Below are 12536 nucleotides of genomic sequence, written 5' to 3'. Positions count from 1 at the left end.
TGGCCTCTTTTATATTTATTACATATAGGGAGAAATGTAGGTAATACCTTTGGAGGTACACAATGATAATAACATTCAAACTGAAATCTCTGTATGGATTTTGACTCCTTTTGAAGTATACTGCATATCTAAATCCTGCTGGCTGATACCTCTGAATAGTCTGTTCAGAAACAAATACACACTTCAAACCATTTTGGACATATGTAGATATATTTTGTTTTATGCTACTTAATAGTAATGCAGATAGCCCACCTAGTCCATATTAAACAAGTTGTACAGATTTGCAAAACTGTTATTAATCCAAAACACTTGCTTTTTGGGGGGTGGGGGGTGGAGTGAGATTTCTATTGTTAAATTAAGCAATAGTGTGAAAAGCATAGTGACTATCCCTGACTCTGTTTCACTGTGAATGTCCTAAAATGTTCAATACAGTTTGCTTCTACATTGTGTAAAAAGACATGCCAGGTAGGGATTTGAAGCAAGGGGCTTCAAGAATTAATAAACAAGAAGCTTCTAGCCATTCAGACAGTGAGGTCAAAAAGTAAGGTTGCTGAAGGATGTATCCTTCAGAACCCTGGACAGGTCCTAGGGAAGCCGACTACTAATAAGGACTAGTTGCAACTGAATTCTCAGGAACAGAAATGAAGAATTCATAGGTACCCCTCATCCTGGCCCCAGCCTCCCTGTGCCCCCCCCCCATGATAATTAGGCTTTTAAAAGCCTCCAATAGTCCTTAGGAGACTTTATACACGATCCATTGCTCATAAGGTTACCTTGATGGTGCAGTGCAATTGGGAGGAGAAATGCAACCTTCTTTCCCTTATCTATAATCTTCTGGAAATGACTTCTCCTGCGTGGCAGTTCTGTTACAACAGGATTGTAGAATCATGCACTGTAAACATTGGAGATCACCTCTTCCAGCCCCTTGCCATGGCCACCCAGATTCTATTTCAGGACCTGCACTGTTGAATGGCTTTTACTGTTATAAAATGTTTCTTTATGCCCTGCTAAAATCTGCATCCTTGTAATTTAACCCCATTGTTTCCTGTCCTGTTTTGTGCCCCACCTTCTGCATGGCAGCCCTTCAGATATTCAAAGAGAGCTAACGTACCTCTTTGCAGCTTCCTCTTCCCTAGGCTAAACATGCCCAGCATTTCTTCCAGTCTCTTATCATCTTGGTTTCTTTTCTCTGGTAGCTTTTTTCCCCAAGCCTAATTTCTGCCTGCAGTGCTGGGAAGGGTCTCAGAGAAGGAGAAGAATTAAAATCTCCATCATGTATACTGTTATCTCCACTATATTTTAAATTAAGTTTGAAAGATACGTCCCGTTGGTACCTATATAATTTTCTTTTCAAGCCTAATGACTATGTGTGTGTGCACACAGAAGAGACATGGAGAGGAGGGCCTGGGGATCCCTCGTTTCTGGGCTTCTGACAAGTTTTAGAACCCAGATCTGGTGCTTCAGTGGGTGATGCTACAGACCCAGATGGTCCCATTTCATCTGAATCCATGTCCAAGTCATTAATTTATCATGACAAGCAGCACCCTTATGTGACAGAACTAACCACAATACAACATGTAAAGGATGAATCTTTATAAGCTTATTTCATTCTGTATTATGTCTATTAAGAGACAACAGTTTCTTGGGTGAGTTTCTTAAGGATCCTTCAGTTGTTGAAAAGAGAGTAACTGAAAATACAATAATAATATAAAATAGCAACTTACTATTAGTATAACTTAGTATTAGTATAACTTAGTTATACTTGGATGAATTACTTTTAACAGAGTTTGTGGTCATTTCTCGTTTATTAAAAGTTTAGGAAGTATAGATTACAGTAAAATATCCTTTTCAACCTGCAGTTTTCTTTTAAATGTTCATATTACACCTTTTCTGATATTTTGAAATCTTATTTTGAATTTCTCCCCCTCCCTCTTTTAGGATACTGGTATCAGCCTTGCAGATTATGTTGTAATGTATTACCTACGCCATTGTGATAAGGTATGTTTTTATCAACTACTGTACTGTATATATTATTTAAGGAGGTTCTGTGAAGAATATCCTATTCTGGTAGGAGAAAGGAAAGGAAGGGTACAGGGATAGCAATCTAGCACACAGTTGAGAAAAATTAAGCCCGTTGTTCATTATTTTGACTTTTTTGTGCATATCTTGGAATAACAGGTCATAAACTACATGTATGAACAAGGGTTCATTTCTCTTCCTATGTCTTCTAATCCCAACAGGACAGAGATCTTGTGGTTGTGTGATCCTCTTCAGAAAGCATAGTTATGTAATTTGGGGGTTCTTCTAGAGTCACCATTGTTATTGGAAGCAAAAGCCATGTCCTTGGTTTGGTATGCCTACTGCCAGGTTTGGCTAGTATACAGTTAAGCCTTTTTTTGGACTGAGACAGCATGGCTATGGTTGTTTACTCAGTTGTGCCTTCACGTTTTGATTACTGTGATATATTTTATGTTATATCACAGTATTGCAGCTGGTGAAAAAGCTGAATTTGGCACAGATTGTGATACTACTGTATTAGCCAGGTTGCTGAGGTGCTACCTTGATTGAAGCAACTGCATTAGTTGCCAATTAGGTATTGAGAAAGGTTCAAGGTTTTGATCATGACATGTAAGACCTTAAACAATTTGTAACCAGGATAATTCTCAGATCACCTTCACTGTTATAGATCTATAGTAATAGATATTCAGGGGAGGTCCTGCTATATATATCAAGAGATGCTGACTGTTCTCATAGGCAGACCTTCTCTATGGTGATACCTATGATCAGGAACGCTCTTCTCCTTAAAGTTCATTAAAGATATTATACTATCTTTTACATTTTTTTTTCTTCCTAGCATTTTCCCACAGGTGCAGGGTCCACTTTTTCAAACATACTGTCTTTATGCTATCTTTTACATGCCTGTTGAAAATTTCTCTGTCCAGCCCAGGCCTTCCTAGTTTGTATGTAGAAAGATGTTTTTCTTCCCATCTCCCACATTTTTAATGAATATGTTGTATTGAATAGTTTTATATTTTTGTTTTGCCCTGTTATAAGTATTATTTTATTACACAAGTTACTGCTGTTTTTATTGCAAGCCACTTCATGATTCTTCAGCACACAAAGCAAAATAATAATCATAAAACAGCCAAGATATTGCAATGGAGTTTGGACTGGACAAATGTGCCACCCTTACCATCAACAGGGGAAAAATAGTGAAAACTGAAGGAATAAAAGATGCCCTATGGAAATAACATCAAGAGTCTGGATGAAGAAGATCACTACAAATACCTGGTCATCCTTCAGGCTGACAGCATCAAGCACACTGAAGAAAGTTGGTAGTGAATACATCAGAAGAGTGAAGATCTTAAAGTCCAAACTCAGTGGTGGAAACACCATCAAGGTGGTTAATACCTGGGCAATCTCAGTCATTAGATATACAGCTGGAATAGTGGACTGGATTCAAGCTGAACTAAAGGCTCTGGATAGGAGGACCAGAAAAATAATGATGATGAACCCTTCATCCACATAGCGACATTGACAGACTCTACTTACCAAGGAGCATAGGTGGGTGTAGAATATTGCAAGTACACCAGACAGTTGGAGAAGAAAAATGGGTATTGGAAGAATACCTGAAGGACAGTGAAGATTACGCACTGAAGCTATTACACCATGAAGGCTTACTGAATACCAAAGAGACCAAACTGGCCTATAAGAAAGACCAAATGAAGAATAGAAAAGAGACATGGGAAGGCAAAGTATTACATGGCCAGTACGCAAAAAAACTAACAGGCAAAGCAGATAACAAGACCTGACAATGGCTAAGAGTAAGAAAGTGGAAGAGACAGAGAAGCTAAGTCTGGCTGCACAAGACCAAGACTGATGGTGATTTTGTCGGTGCTGACGGTCTTCAGGTGGTGCTCTGGATGTTTTGGGATTGCACCCAATAGTAATCGGCACCTTGAGTGCGGTCCCAGAATAGTGCCGCTTGGGGGCCATCAGCATTGGCAGGATCACCATCAGTCAATTGCAAAAGGCAGCTTTACTTGGAATAGCTTACATCCCACGACAATACCTTTAGCACCATCAAACAACAACATCTGCCTATCTCAGGTCCTTGGGAAGGACTAGATAGGTGGATAAAAATACCAAACCCAGTCTAAACATCTGGATGACTGAGCAACCAACAATAATACGCACTGTGCTACTTCAATAAATGTTGGTTGAAATTAACATAACAATAAAGAAGAGTTCCAATAGTCCTTGTGGTGTCTGTTTCCTGACTTGGCCTACCTCAAATGGCAGATAATTGGATTTTCTGATAATTTTAAGTAAAAAATTAACAAACTAAATGTAGTTGTTTCAATTTTAAAAATTTCATGCTAAACATACAACATATGAATATAATTGAATACATGTTCAGAATATTCAAATTAATAATACACAGTGCAAATAAATAGTTAAATAATCTTATCATGGCTAATTAATACATATATTTTAAACTCTACTGGTCTACATAGAAGATTACTGCTATCCTTAAGAAATGTATTAATAGCAATTCATTTATTTATTTATTATTTATTTATAATAAATGAATACAATAATAGATATTGAAATGTATGAAATTGAATGAAACTTAAATATTTTTCAAAATTCTACTTTTAAAAGATAGTATAACAACCATCCTTGCAATCTTTCATAGTTTTAATCATATTTATTAATATCTTACCTCATCTTTTATAATTTGTATTAGTTTTATCTGTACATTGTAATTGCTAATAAAATTATTATAAAAAATAATAAATAAAAAATCGACTTTTAGCGGGTAGTTTAATTTAACCATCCTTGCAATCTTTCATAGTTTTAATAATATTTATATTTTAAAGGAAGGGATTTGTAGATCTAGTGACATAACCTTTTGGATTTCTTAGAATTAAGAAACATTTAAAACCTTTATTTGAATACCTCATTAGATATACCGTACAAAGATCGTATTTAATAGTTATCTATGGGATCTAGATTTATACTCTATATTTATAGAGAACTATATTTTAACTTTCCAGTCCTAAGACACTGGAACTGTAAACTTCTACAGACCAAAATCTCTGTGATGAAGTGAAGGTTTCCATAAGTAGAAAATAAAAGGGGGATTGTTATTTCATCATTCTTCCTAAGCGCCCCTCAAATCTTGTGATAGTGGTGAATAATGGCACATAAAACTAAAGAAGAAAAGGGAATATTTAAAAAATCACTCCTTCTCCCTTTATGCTTACATAATCCTTCTCTGGATTAAAGAACTTCCTGTGAATGGCAAAACACAGTTACAAGCCATTAAACTACAATTAAAAATTAGGATTTGCTTATTCAAAGATAACTTTATATCTTCGTTTTCCTTGCATGTTAGGCAATGCTTTTCAATTAGGTGCCAAGGCTAAGATGAATGGATAAACAGAATACTTAAGTGATGACTAGAGGAGCTACTATTAATTAACCAGACACTTTTGACATTATCCTCATTTAGGGAACTGTGGAACTAAATAATGCTGCCAAACATAAATCAGCTGTCTGTGACATCATAAAAGCTTGATATTTCCATGAGATTTTATTCTCTCAAAGGTGGCACCTTATTTGTCAATTTATTTGCTGGATTTGTATTCTGCATTTCTAACTGTGATAGCCTGCTAAGTGCATCACAGTACAAATCATGCAATTAAGAGCCATTAAAAACATGGTTCAAACACAAAAAATCCTACATTGATAAAATAGTCTGCACTCAGTCAAATAAAATTTTACCTCAAGAGCCACAGAGTTTGCCCATCAGAGATCTGCCAGTAGACAGATAACCAAGAAGGAATTTAGAATCTTTGGCAAGAAATTCTACAACTTAGAAGTAAAGCCCAAGACAGAAGGACGTATGAAGAAGGGAAAAAGCTGTGTAATTGTAAAGGAAATAATGGTTGTACTAGGATGATGAACTGACTTTTACCAAGAAGATGCTAAAATATTACTACAAATGTAATTTGTGTTCCCCTGGAGATGACAGGTATTTCACTAGGGACATTCCAATGTGTCTTCAGGAGAAAAAGGGATCTGTGACCTTGCATCATTTATTTGTATTTATAATTCATGAAACGTACGTATTTGTTTCAGTAGGATGTATGGCATTGTTATGCTTATCGGTTTTAACTTTCTTATTTAGGAAGCAGGAACAGAAAAGAGTGTATTTCCACTGCCAGAGCCACAGGATTTCTTCCAGGCATCTCAAGTAAAATTTGAAGACCTGATAAAAGATTTAAGAAAACTAAAGAGAGATCTAGAAGGTAAATAAAAATCTAATTTCCATTTGAAAATTTGCTTTGGGGCTTCTGATCAATCCAGTCTTCTGAAATCTTTTTGGCAAATCCTGCCAGTAAATTGGCTTTGAATTGTAGCTTTGATTAGATTACTGCTGTGTGACTTGTACTATAGCAAACCCTATGTTATTAATTTATCACAGTTAAAAACAAAGCCAGCAATAAATATTTTTCATAATGTTAACTTTAGTTCTTCAATCTCAAAAGAACATTGCATTTAAGAACCTTAAAGAATATTTGCTTTAAGAATGTGAGTTCTAAGTAATTGTCTTCTAAGTTTTCAATGATGTTGAATTTAACCTTGTAGATGAGGGAGGCCAGTATATATATATTTGCTATAATTTTGTAGCAGTATTCAGTAACTCCTTATGACCTCTGGATAATAATAGAAAAGTTGAATAAAATAAGCAATTTTGTATCCAGTTGACATAATTTACATATCAGTAAAGACAGTGCTTGCAATGCAAAGCAAAATTCCATTCCAAAACGTTAAGCTCCTTTTAAACAGAATAGTGTCTTGGCTGCAGCAGGTAGAACTGCTGTCAAAATATATTCTCAGAAAAGCTTCTACTATTTATATGGTCTAATTGCTTATAGATCAAGCACATTGCATCAGGCCATTTTCCAACAAAGGAAACAAGAATTTCAAATCTAGACCTTCTGCTGTGAGTTAAATGAGATTAATAAAACAGTCATTTGCATTGATTTTTTAAAAAGTAGATTGGCAAAATTAAATTGGGAGCTGTCATAAATTACAACTATAGATACAAGACATTTGTAATGCATATAGGTTATTGGTCATTTCTGTCCTCTCTAAACAGAATTTTTCTTGATAACTTTAAAGTTGAATGGGATGATTCTCTCCATAGTAGTCAATAAAATTTGTCATTAAATAATTTATTCTTCTAGTTAGCTATGGCTGAATTAGCTCATGTTTGTCCTAAAGAAAATTTCAAAGGTCACCAGTGGTAAGGAAATATCAGTTATTGTTTATTTAACCTTGGCATCCACAAATGCTCTATCTCCTCTCATCTCTTGGTTCTGTTAAACCCGCTTGGCCTGCCCTCTCCTGTGCTTGTTCATGCTGAAATATGATCTGCGTTTGATCTTCCATTTTCCAAAAGTATTGTTCTCATGCCATACATTTGACATGCTCGAGCAGTGATTGTTATAGCAGGAAGTCAGTAAAATGCTGGTTTTATTGCAGTTTTTAATATCATTGCATATTACTAAAAATGAATACACAGAAGAATTTTTCAGCCTTTTTTTTTCTATCTCAGCTGTTGATTTCACAGCATATTGAAATAAACTTTATTCTCCTCTAGGATACAAGTCATTTATATTTCCATGTGTCTTTATTCGGTTCAACCTTACTACTCGTGCTATAGTAATTTAAAACAATTGATTAAAAAAAACTTACCTAATCTAAGAATCATAACCTGGTAAAAGAGAAGTAGAATTTTGCCATAAATTCTGATGGAAGCAAATTTGGGAATTTTGCTACAGTGGATTTGTGGCAGATTCATGATGAAACAAAACTGCCTGGAATCAATTTTGTCTAGTGTTCATCCTAAAAATTAAATTAAAAAAAATGTCCCCTGGATGTGAGGTTAATGTCTGAAGGTCATTTTAATTTAATCAAAATTATCTGGTAGACCATGGAAGAAGAAAGTGGAGAAGGAGCTTTCGGTCAGTTGTTACAAATAACTGGAGAAAGACTGATTAAAAATGGAAGCTGAATAATAAGAGATAAAGATTCCTTCTGCAGAAAACATACAGAATGCTCCACAAGAAAAGAGATTGCTAAATGAAATTCTGTTTTAAAAAGATATTCATTTTACTCTAAATTCCAATTCTTGAATTTATTATGTTATCATTTGAACTGTTCCAGTGATACATTTAGCATCAATTCTGCTCGGTCCCACATAGTCCAGGGCAGAGTGTATCGTCTCTTTGTGAACTCAAAATTCAATCTTATGTTCCACCAAAAGTAACAAGAACCTGGAGTTAAAAACTGTGTTTTGGTTACCATCAAGAACTGGAATTTACAGTAAATAAAAAGTGTCTTTTTCCTTCAAATAACTATTTTTGTACATAGTTAGACACAATACCATGTGAAATGTTTTAATTGAAAAGGATATTGTTTTAGTATGTGCACAAAATATCTGATGAATCTATGTAGTTTCTGGCAGCCATTAAAAAGCTGTGGCTGTTGGCAAAATACAAGTAAAAAACCTAAAACTGAAACAGATGTGCTTTGCAAAAATTGTGTTCATAGGCTACGTCCAGCTATCTAGACAAGCACAGAATTTCATATATATTTTAGGCGGACAGTATTAATATTAGCTATTTATATTATAGATGTATAGATACACATGCTGGAACTACTCATTTGATTAACCATATATTTAAATTACTTTTACTAATATTTAAGAGTTTTACCATTTTCACATTATTATTTAGATCATATTAATTTATTATATGTTATAGTTTCAAAGTTTTGATCATTCTGAAATACTGGAAACTATCCTTAGTTGTAATTGCTGATGTTCAAATAAATGTTAATGCATTTGCATCTATTAATACAAAGATAGTTTCCATCATCAGGAAAAACAAATATCTATGAACGACATAAAGAAAAACTTTAAAAGTTGGTGATTTTTTTTATTTCAGTAAAAACAGTTATTTCACTTAATGTCTTTTTCACATCAGATATGCATGCAGAGAATTTATGTCAGAAACCTTTGCTGAAGTCAAGCTTCAATTGTATTCAAAATAATGTTTTAACAAAATGTTAAAACTGTAACAGTTAAAAGCTAGAATTCAAATGAACTCTTCCCACCAATTCCTACATACCATAGAACCATAAGTTCACATATCAATGGGTTCACTGATAGAGATGTAGCAAAGTTTTTTTTTTAAGGATAATACTCCAATTAAAATATTTAAAAATATTTAGTCCAAGCATCTCATGTTCATGTCAGTGCAATCATATATTCCTAGTTGGTAGAGTGTAGGCAACACTCTGTGCTTTATAAATTAGTCTCTAGATTAGAGATAGCATGAGCTGCTTTCACTAAAACTGGGTTTTGGTTGTTTTGTGGCACATTGACACAAAGTTTGCCAAAAGTGACTGGTACTGTCCTTATCATTAGCACTAGCCTGCACTTTCCCTATCTTACCATAAAGTCAATTGACCAAAACCAGGATGAGTATTGGGAAGTCATTAACTGTAGTCCTATTTGAGGACTTGAAATTGAAGAAAATAAAATGTTAAGGAAGCATGAATTAACAATTTAAATGAAAGAAAAATGGGTAACGTAAAGGTCTGTGAAACTGGGAAGGAGGAAAGATATAATGAAGATGGTCTGATCCTAAGGGGTGGAGTTGAAGAATCCATACAAGGAAGTGAAGATGTAGATTCCATTATGAATGAAAGGGCTAAAATGTATGTTAGAAAGTGTGAATTTATGTCATCTAGGTTGTTGTGAATGTGTATGAAAGTAGAAATCCATGAATTGATGATCATTTCATATTATACTCCACTGAATCAGGTCTAACTCTAGAATGTTCCAAATGCATGAGATCCACATGAAAGATTTTTCTGTCAAGTGACATGAATAGATGTGAAAGAGATGAAGAGAGTACAGAAATTGTTTTTGGATCATGATCCAAGCATGAATGAGAATGGTGATTTTGTAGTAAGTATCTGCTTAGGAAAAGGCCCCTTTCAAATACATGGTTTAAGCATAAATCTCTTCACATGAATGTAAATGTAAAAGCATGATTGTTTTGATGTTTATGATAAAAAACTGAGCTGGTAAGGAGAGGTCCTGAATGTGAGACTGGTCATTTCTTGGCAGCGTCAAGAGTAGATCTTGGGGAGAAATGGACATAAAAGTAAGAACAACCAGAAGAAAAGTAGAATGACTGCAGGAAGAGAAAGTATAAGTTCCTGTATGAACAAATATTAGAAGATAGATTAATCACCCAACAGAATGAATGGAAAGTGGACATAAAGAAAGAGGATGTGAAAGCTGCTTGTGTTACATAGTGCCACAGAAATGTGTGGACTTACGCTGATGGGATGCGTGCGGATAAGAGAGCAATACTGTGTACTGGGTATAGGCAGAAAAAGATTGTTGCAAAGAATGAAATCAAAGAGAACAAAGAATGGCTAACATTAAAAGAGAACATGCAGAGCAATTCTGATGGAGATAAAGAATTGGAAAGTTGGTGAAGGGGGCTAAACAAGGAAATTCTACAAAAGCAAATGAAGAATAAAAACGGTAAAATGGTCTGTAATGAAGTGAAGTAAGGGTATGCTGGAAGGAACATTTTCAGACAAGAATGCATTATGATTATGATATTTTTGATAGTGAATGCTTAGGAAAGTAATATCTAGGATAGAAATGCTATAAATCTTAATGCCCAAGAAAAATGCTGAAAAGGAAGTCATAAACCCTGTGGGAATGTTAAAAAAAATGATAAGGTTGCATGTGTAGATAGTGTAACTGGATAAGTATTAAAATATGGATATAATGGCTTTATGGAATGACTTTAAAATTTGTTAATGTGTGAAGACTTATCTATTATTCTATGTCTTGAGTGACGGACAATGAATCTTGAATTATTTTGTGCAACCTTTCAGGGATTGGAAAAGTCCCATCATTACTCTCCATCAGTCTTCTCAAGGCAAAACATTTCCAAAATCTTCAACTTCTCTTTTCTTGGAATTTAGTTTTCAGCCCCTGGCCATCTTTGCTGCCCTTCTCTGCCTCTGTTCTAGATCATTTAAATACTTCTTCAGCCAAAATATAGAGAATTAAACATATAGTTGAGACACATAGTTAACACACAATAAATGAGGCAGCTACTTCCCATGTAGTATCTTTTCTGAAGATTTGTTGAAAATGAAAGTAAACTTAAACAAGAACAAAAGGGTCAACTTATCAGAAAACCAGTGTTCCACATAGTAACTATATTTAGATGCAATTCTGAGCATGTAAGTAACTGTCTAAAGGAGGAAACTGAAAGTATTTATTTTCATTTTCAACCATATACATTCTAAGTACAGTTCTTGGTCTGGTTATAACGCCAAACTGAAAATAGAAGGATAGATTTCCAGTTCCCTCTGTACAGGGAAAGAAGGAACCCACATAGGCAAATATCATGCCTATAACTATAACTAGTAAATGATGGTTTAATGTTACATAAGAAGTACAATAGCGGCTTTCTAGGAGGCCAAAAGGAAAGCTAGGCTTGGAGAAAGGCAATTCACAGAGAGGCTCAAGGAGACCCTCTCCTACTATTTCCTATTAGTGGAAAAATACAGATGGGAAAAGTAAAAGCGAGCTAAGGAGAAATGGAATCAGCCCAAGAGAATGATGAAAACCTCACCTCTGATAATACATACTGTTCCAAGGCTAGTAGATGAGTAAAGATTTTTTCCAGTTAATGGAAGGTCTAATATGAATTACTTAAGTGAAGAGCTCTTTACTGGTATTTCAGTTTAGAATGTTTACATTTTTCATTTCCCCCTTTTCAAATGCTTGGCCACAACATTTGCTAAATCCAAACAATGGTTTTAAAGCAAAAACACTGTCCAACACATAGATGTGTTGCTATGGTGTGAAAAATATTTAACTGTGCTAAAAGTTCTTACTTTGTTTGTTGTATTTATTTTTGCTTTGATTTATTTTCTGAAGCTTCACAGTATAATAGCGTAGGGTGGTTATTAAAAAGCTTAATGTCAAGAGTAGCCTATCCCTTCAAGAGAAAATGATTTTAAAAAAAGCTTCACCTTGAACATATAAAGAGTTCTACAGGATGAAAGCAAAGGATTTCCTTACTCAGATTTACATAAAATTTTCAAGATTTATCTTGCAAGTTAAGTGTGCAAGTTGGGTGGGGGGGAGATGAAGGGAGAGAGTATATAACCCTAGATTAGTTAAACTACGGCCCTTGGGCCCATGGTTGGCTGGGGAATTCTGGGAGTTGAAGTCCACACATCTTAAAGTTGTTAAGGTTGAGAAACACTGGAAGAGAGTACTGTATCAGGAAAAAAGAGACATCAAAAAGAGGAGGAAAAGACACTGACTATTATTTTGGCTCTGGTTCCATCCACCACTTGCTTCAGCCAATTTTTGGCTCTGGTCTTGTCTACCATATCTGCCTGCAAAAATT

The 12536-nt window shown here is 34.7% G+C and overlaps 1 protein-coding gene across 2 annotated transcripts in view; it reads left to right on the top strand.

The window, feature by feature from the left end:
- Positions 1-12536, top strand: part of FMN1 (formin 1) — a 134084-nt gene that overhangs the window by 89592 nt on the left and 31956 nt on the right. For both annotated transcript variants that reach the window (XM_088145430.1, XM_088145431.1), the window contains 2 exons: positions 1939-1998; positions 6197-6317. In XM_088145430.1, coding sequence (XP_088001556.1) covers positions 1939-1998; positions 6197-6317 — 181 coding nt within the window. The remainder of the gene's footprint in view (positions 1-1938; positions 1999-6196; positions 6318-12536) is intronic.

This window comes from Python bivittatus, unplaced genomic scaffold (genome assembly GCF_059951505.1).
Source record: "Python bivittatus isolate LINGU-HERP-01145 unplaced genomic scaffold, Pbiv_v1 ctg000480_np1212, whole genome shotgun sequence".
NCBI classification, from domain to species: Eukaryota; Metazoa; Chordata; class Lepidosauria; order Squamata; family Pythonidae; genus Python; species Python bivittatus.
Note: the sequence above shows the minus strand (reverse complement) of the source record. Positions and strands in the feature narration are given on the sequence as shown.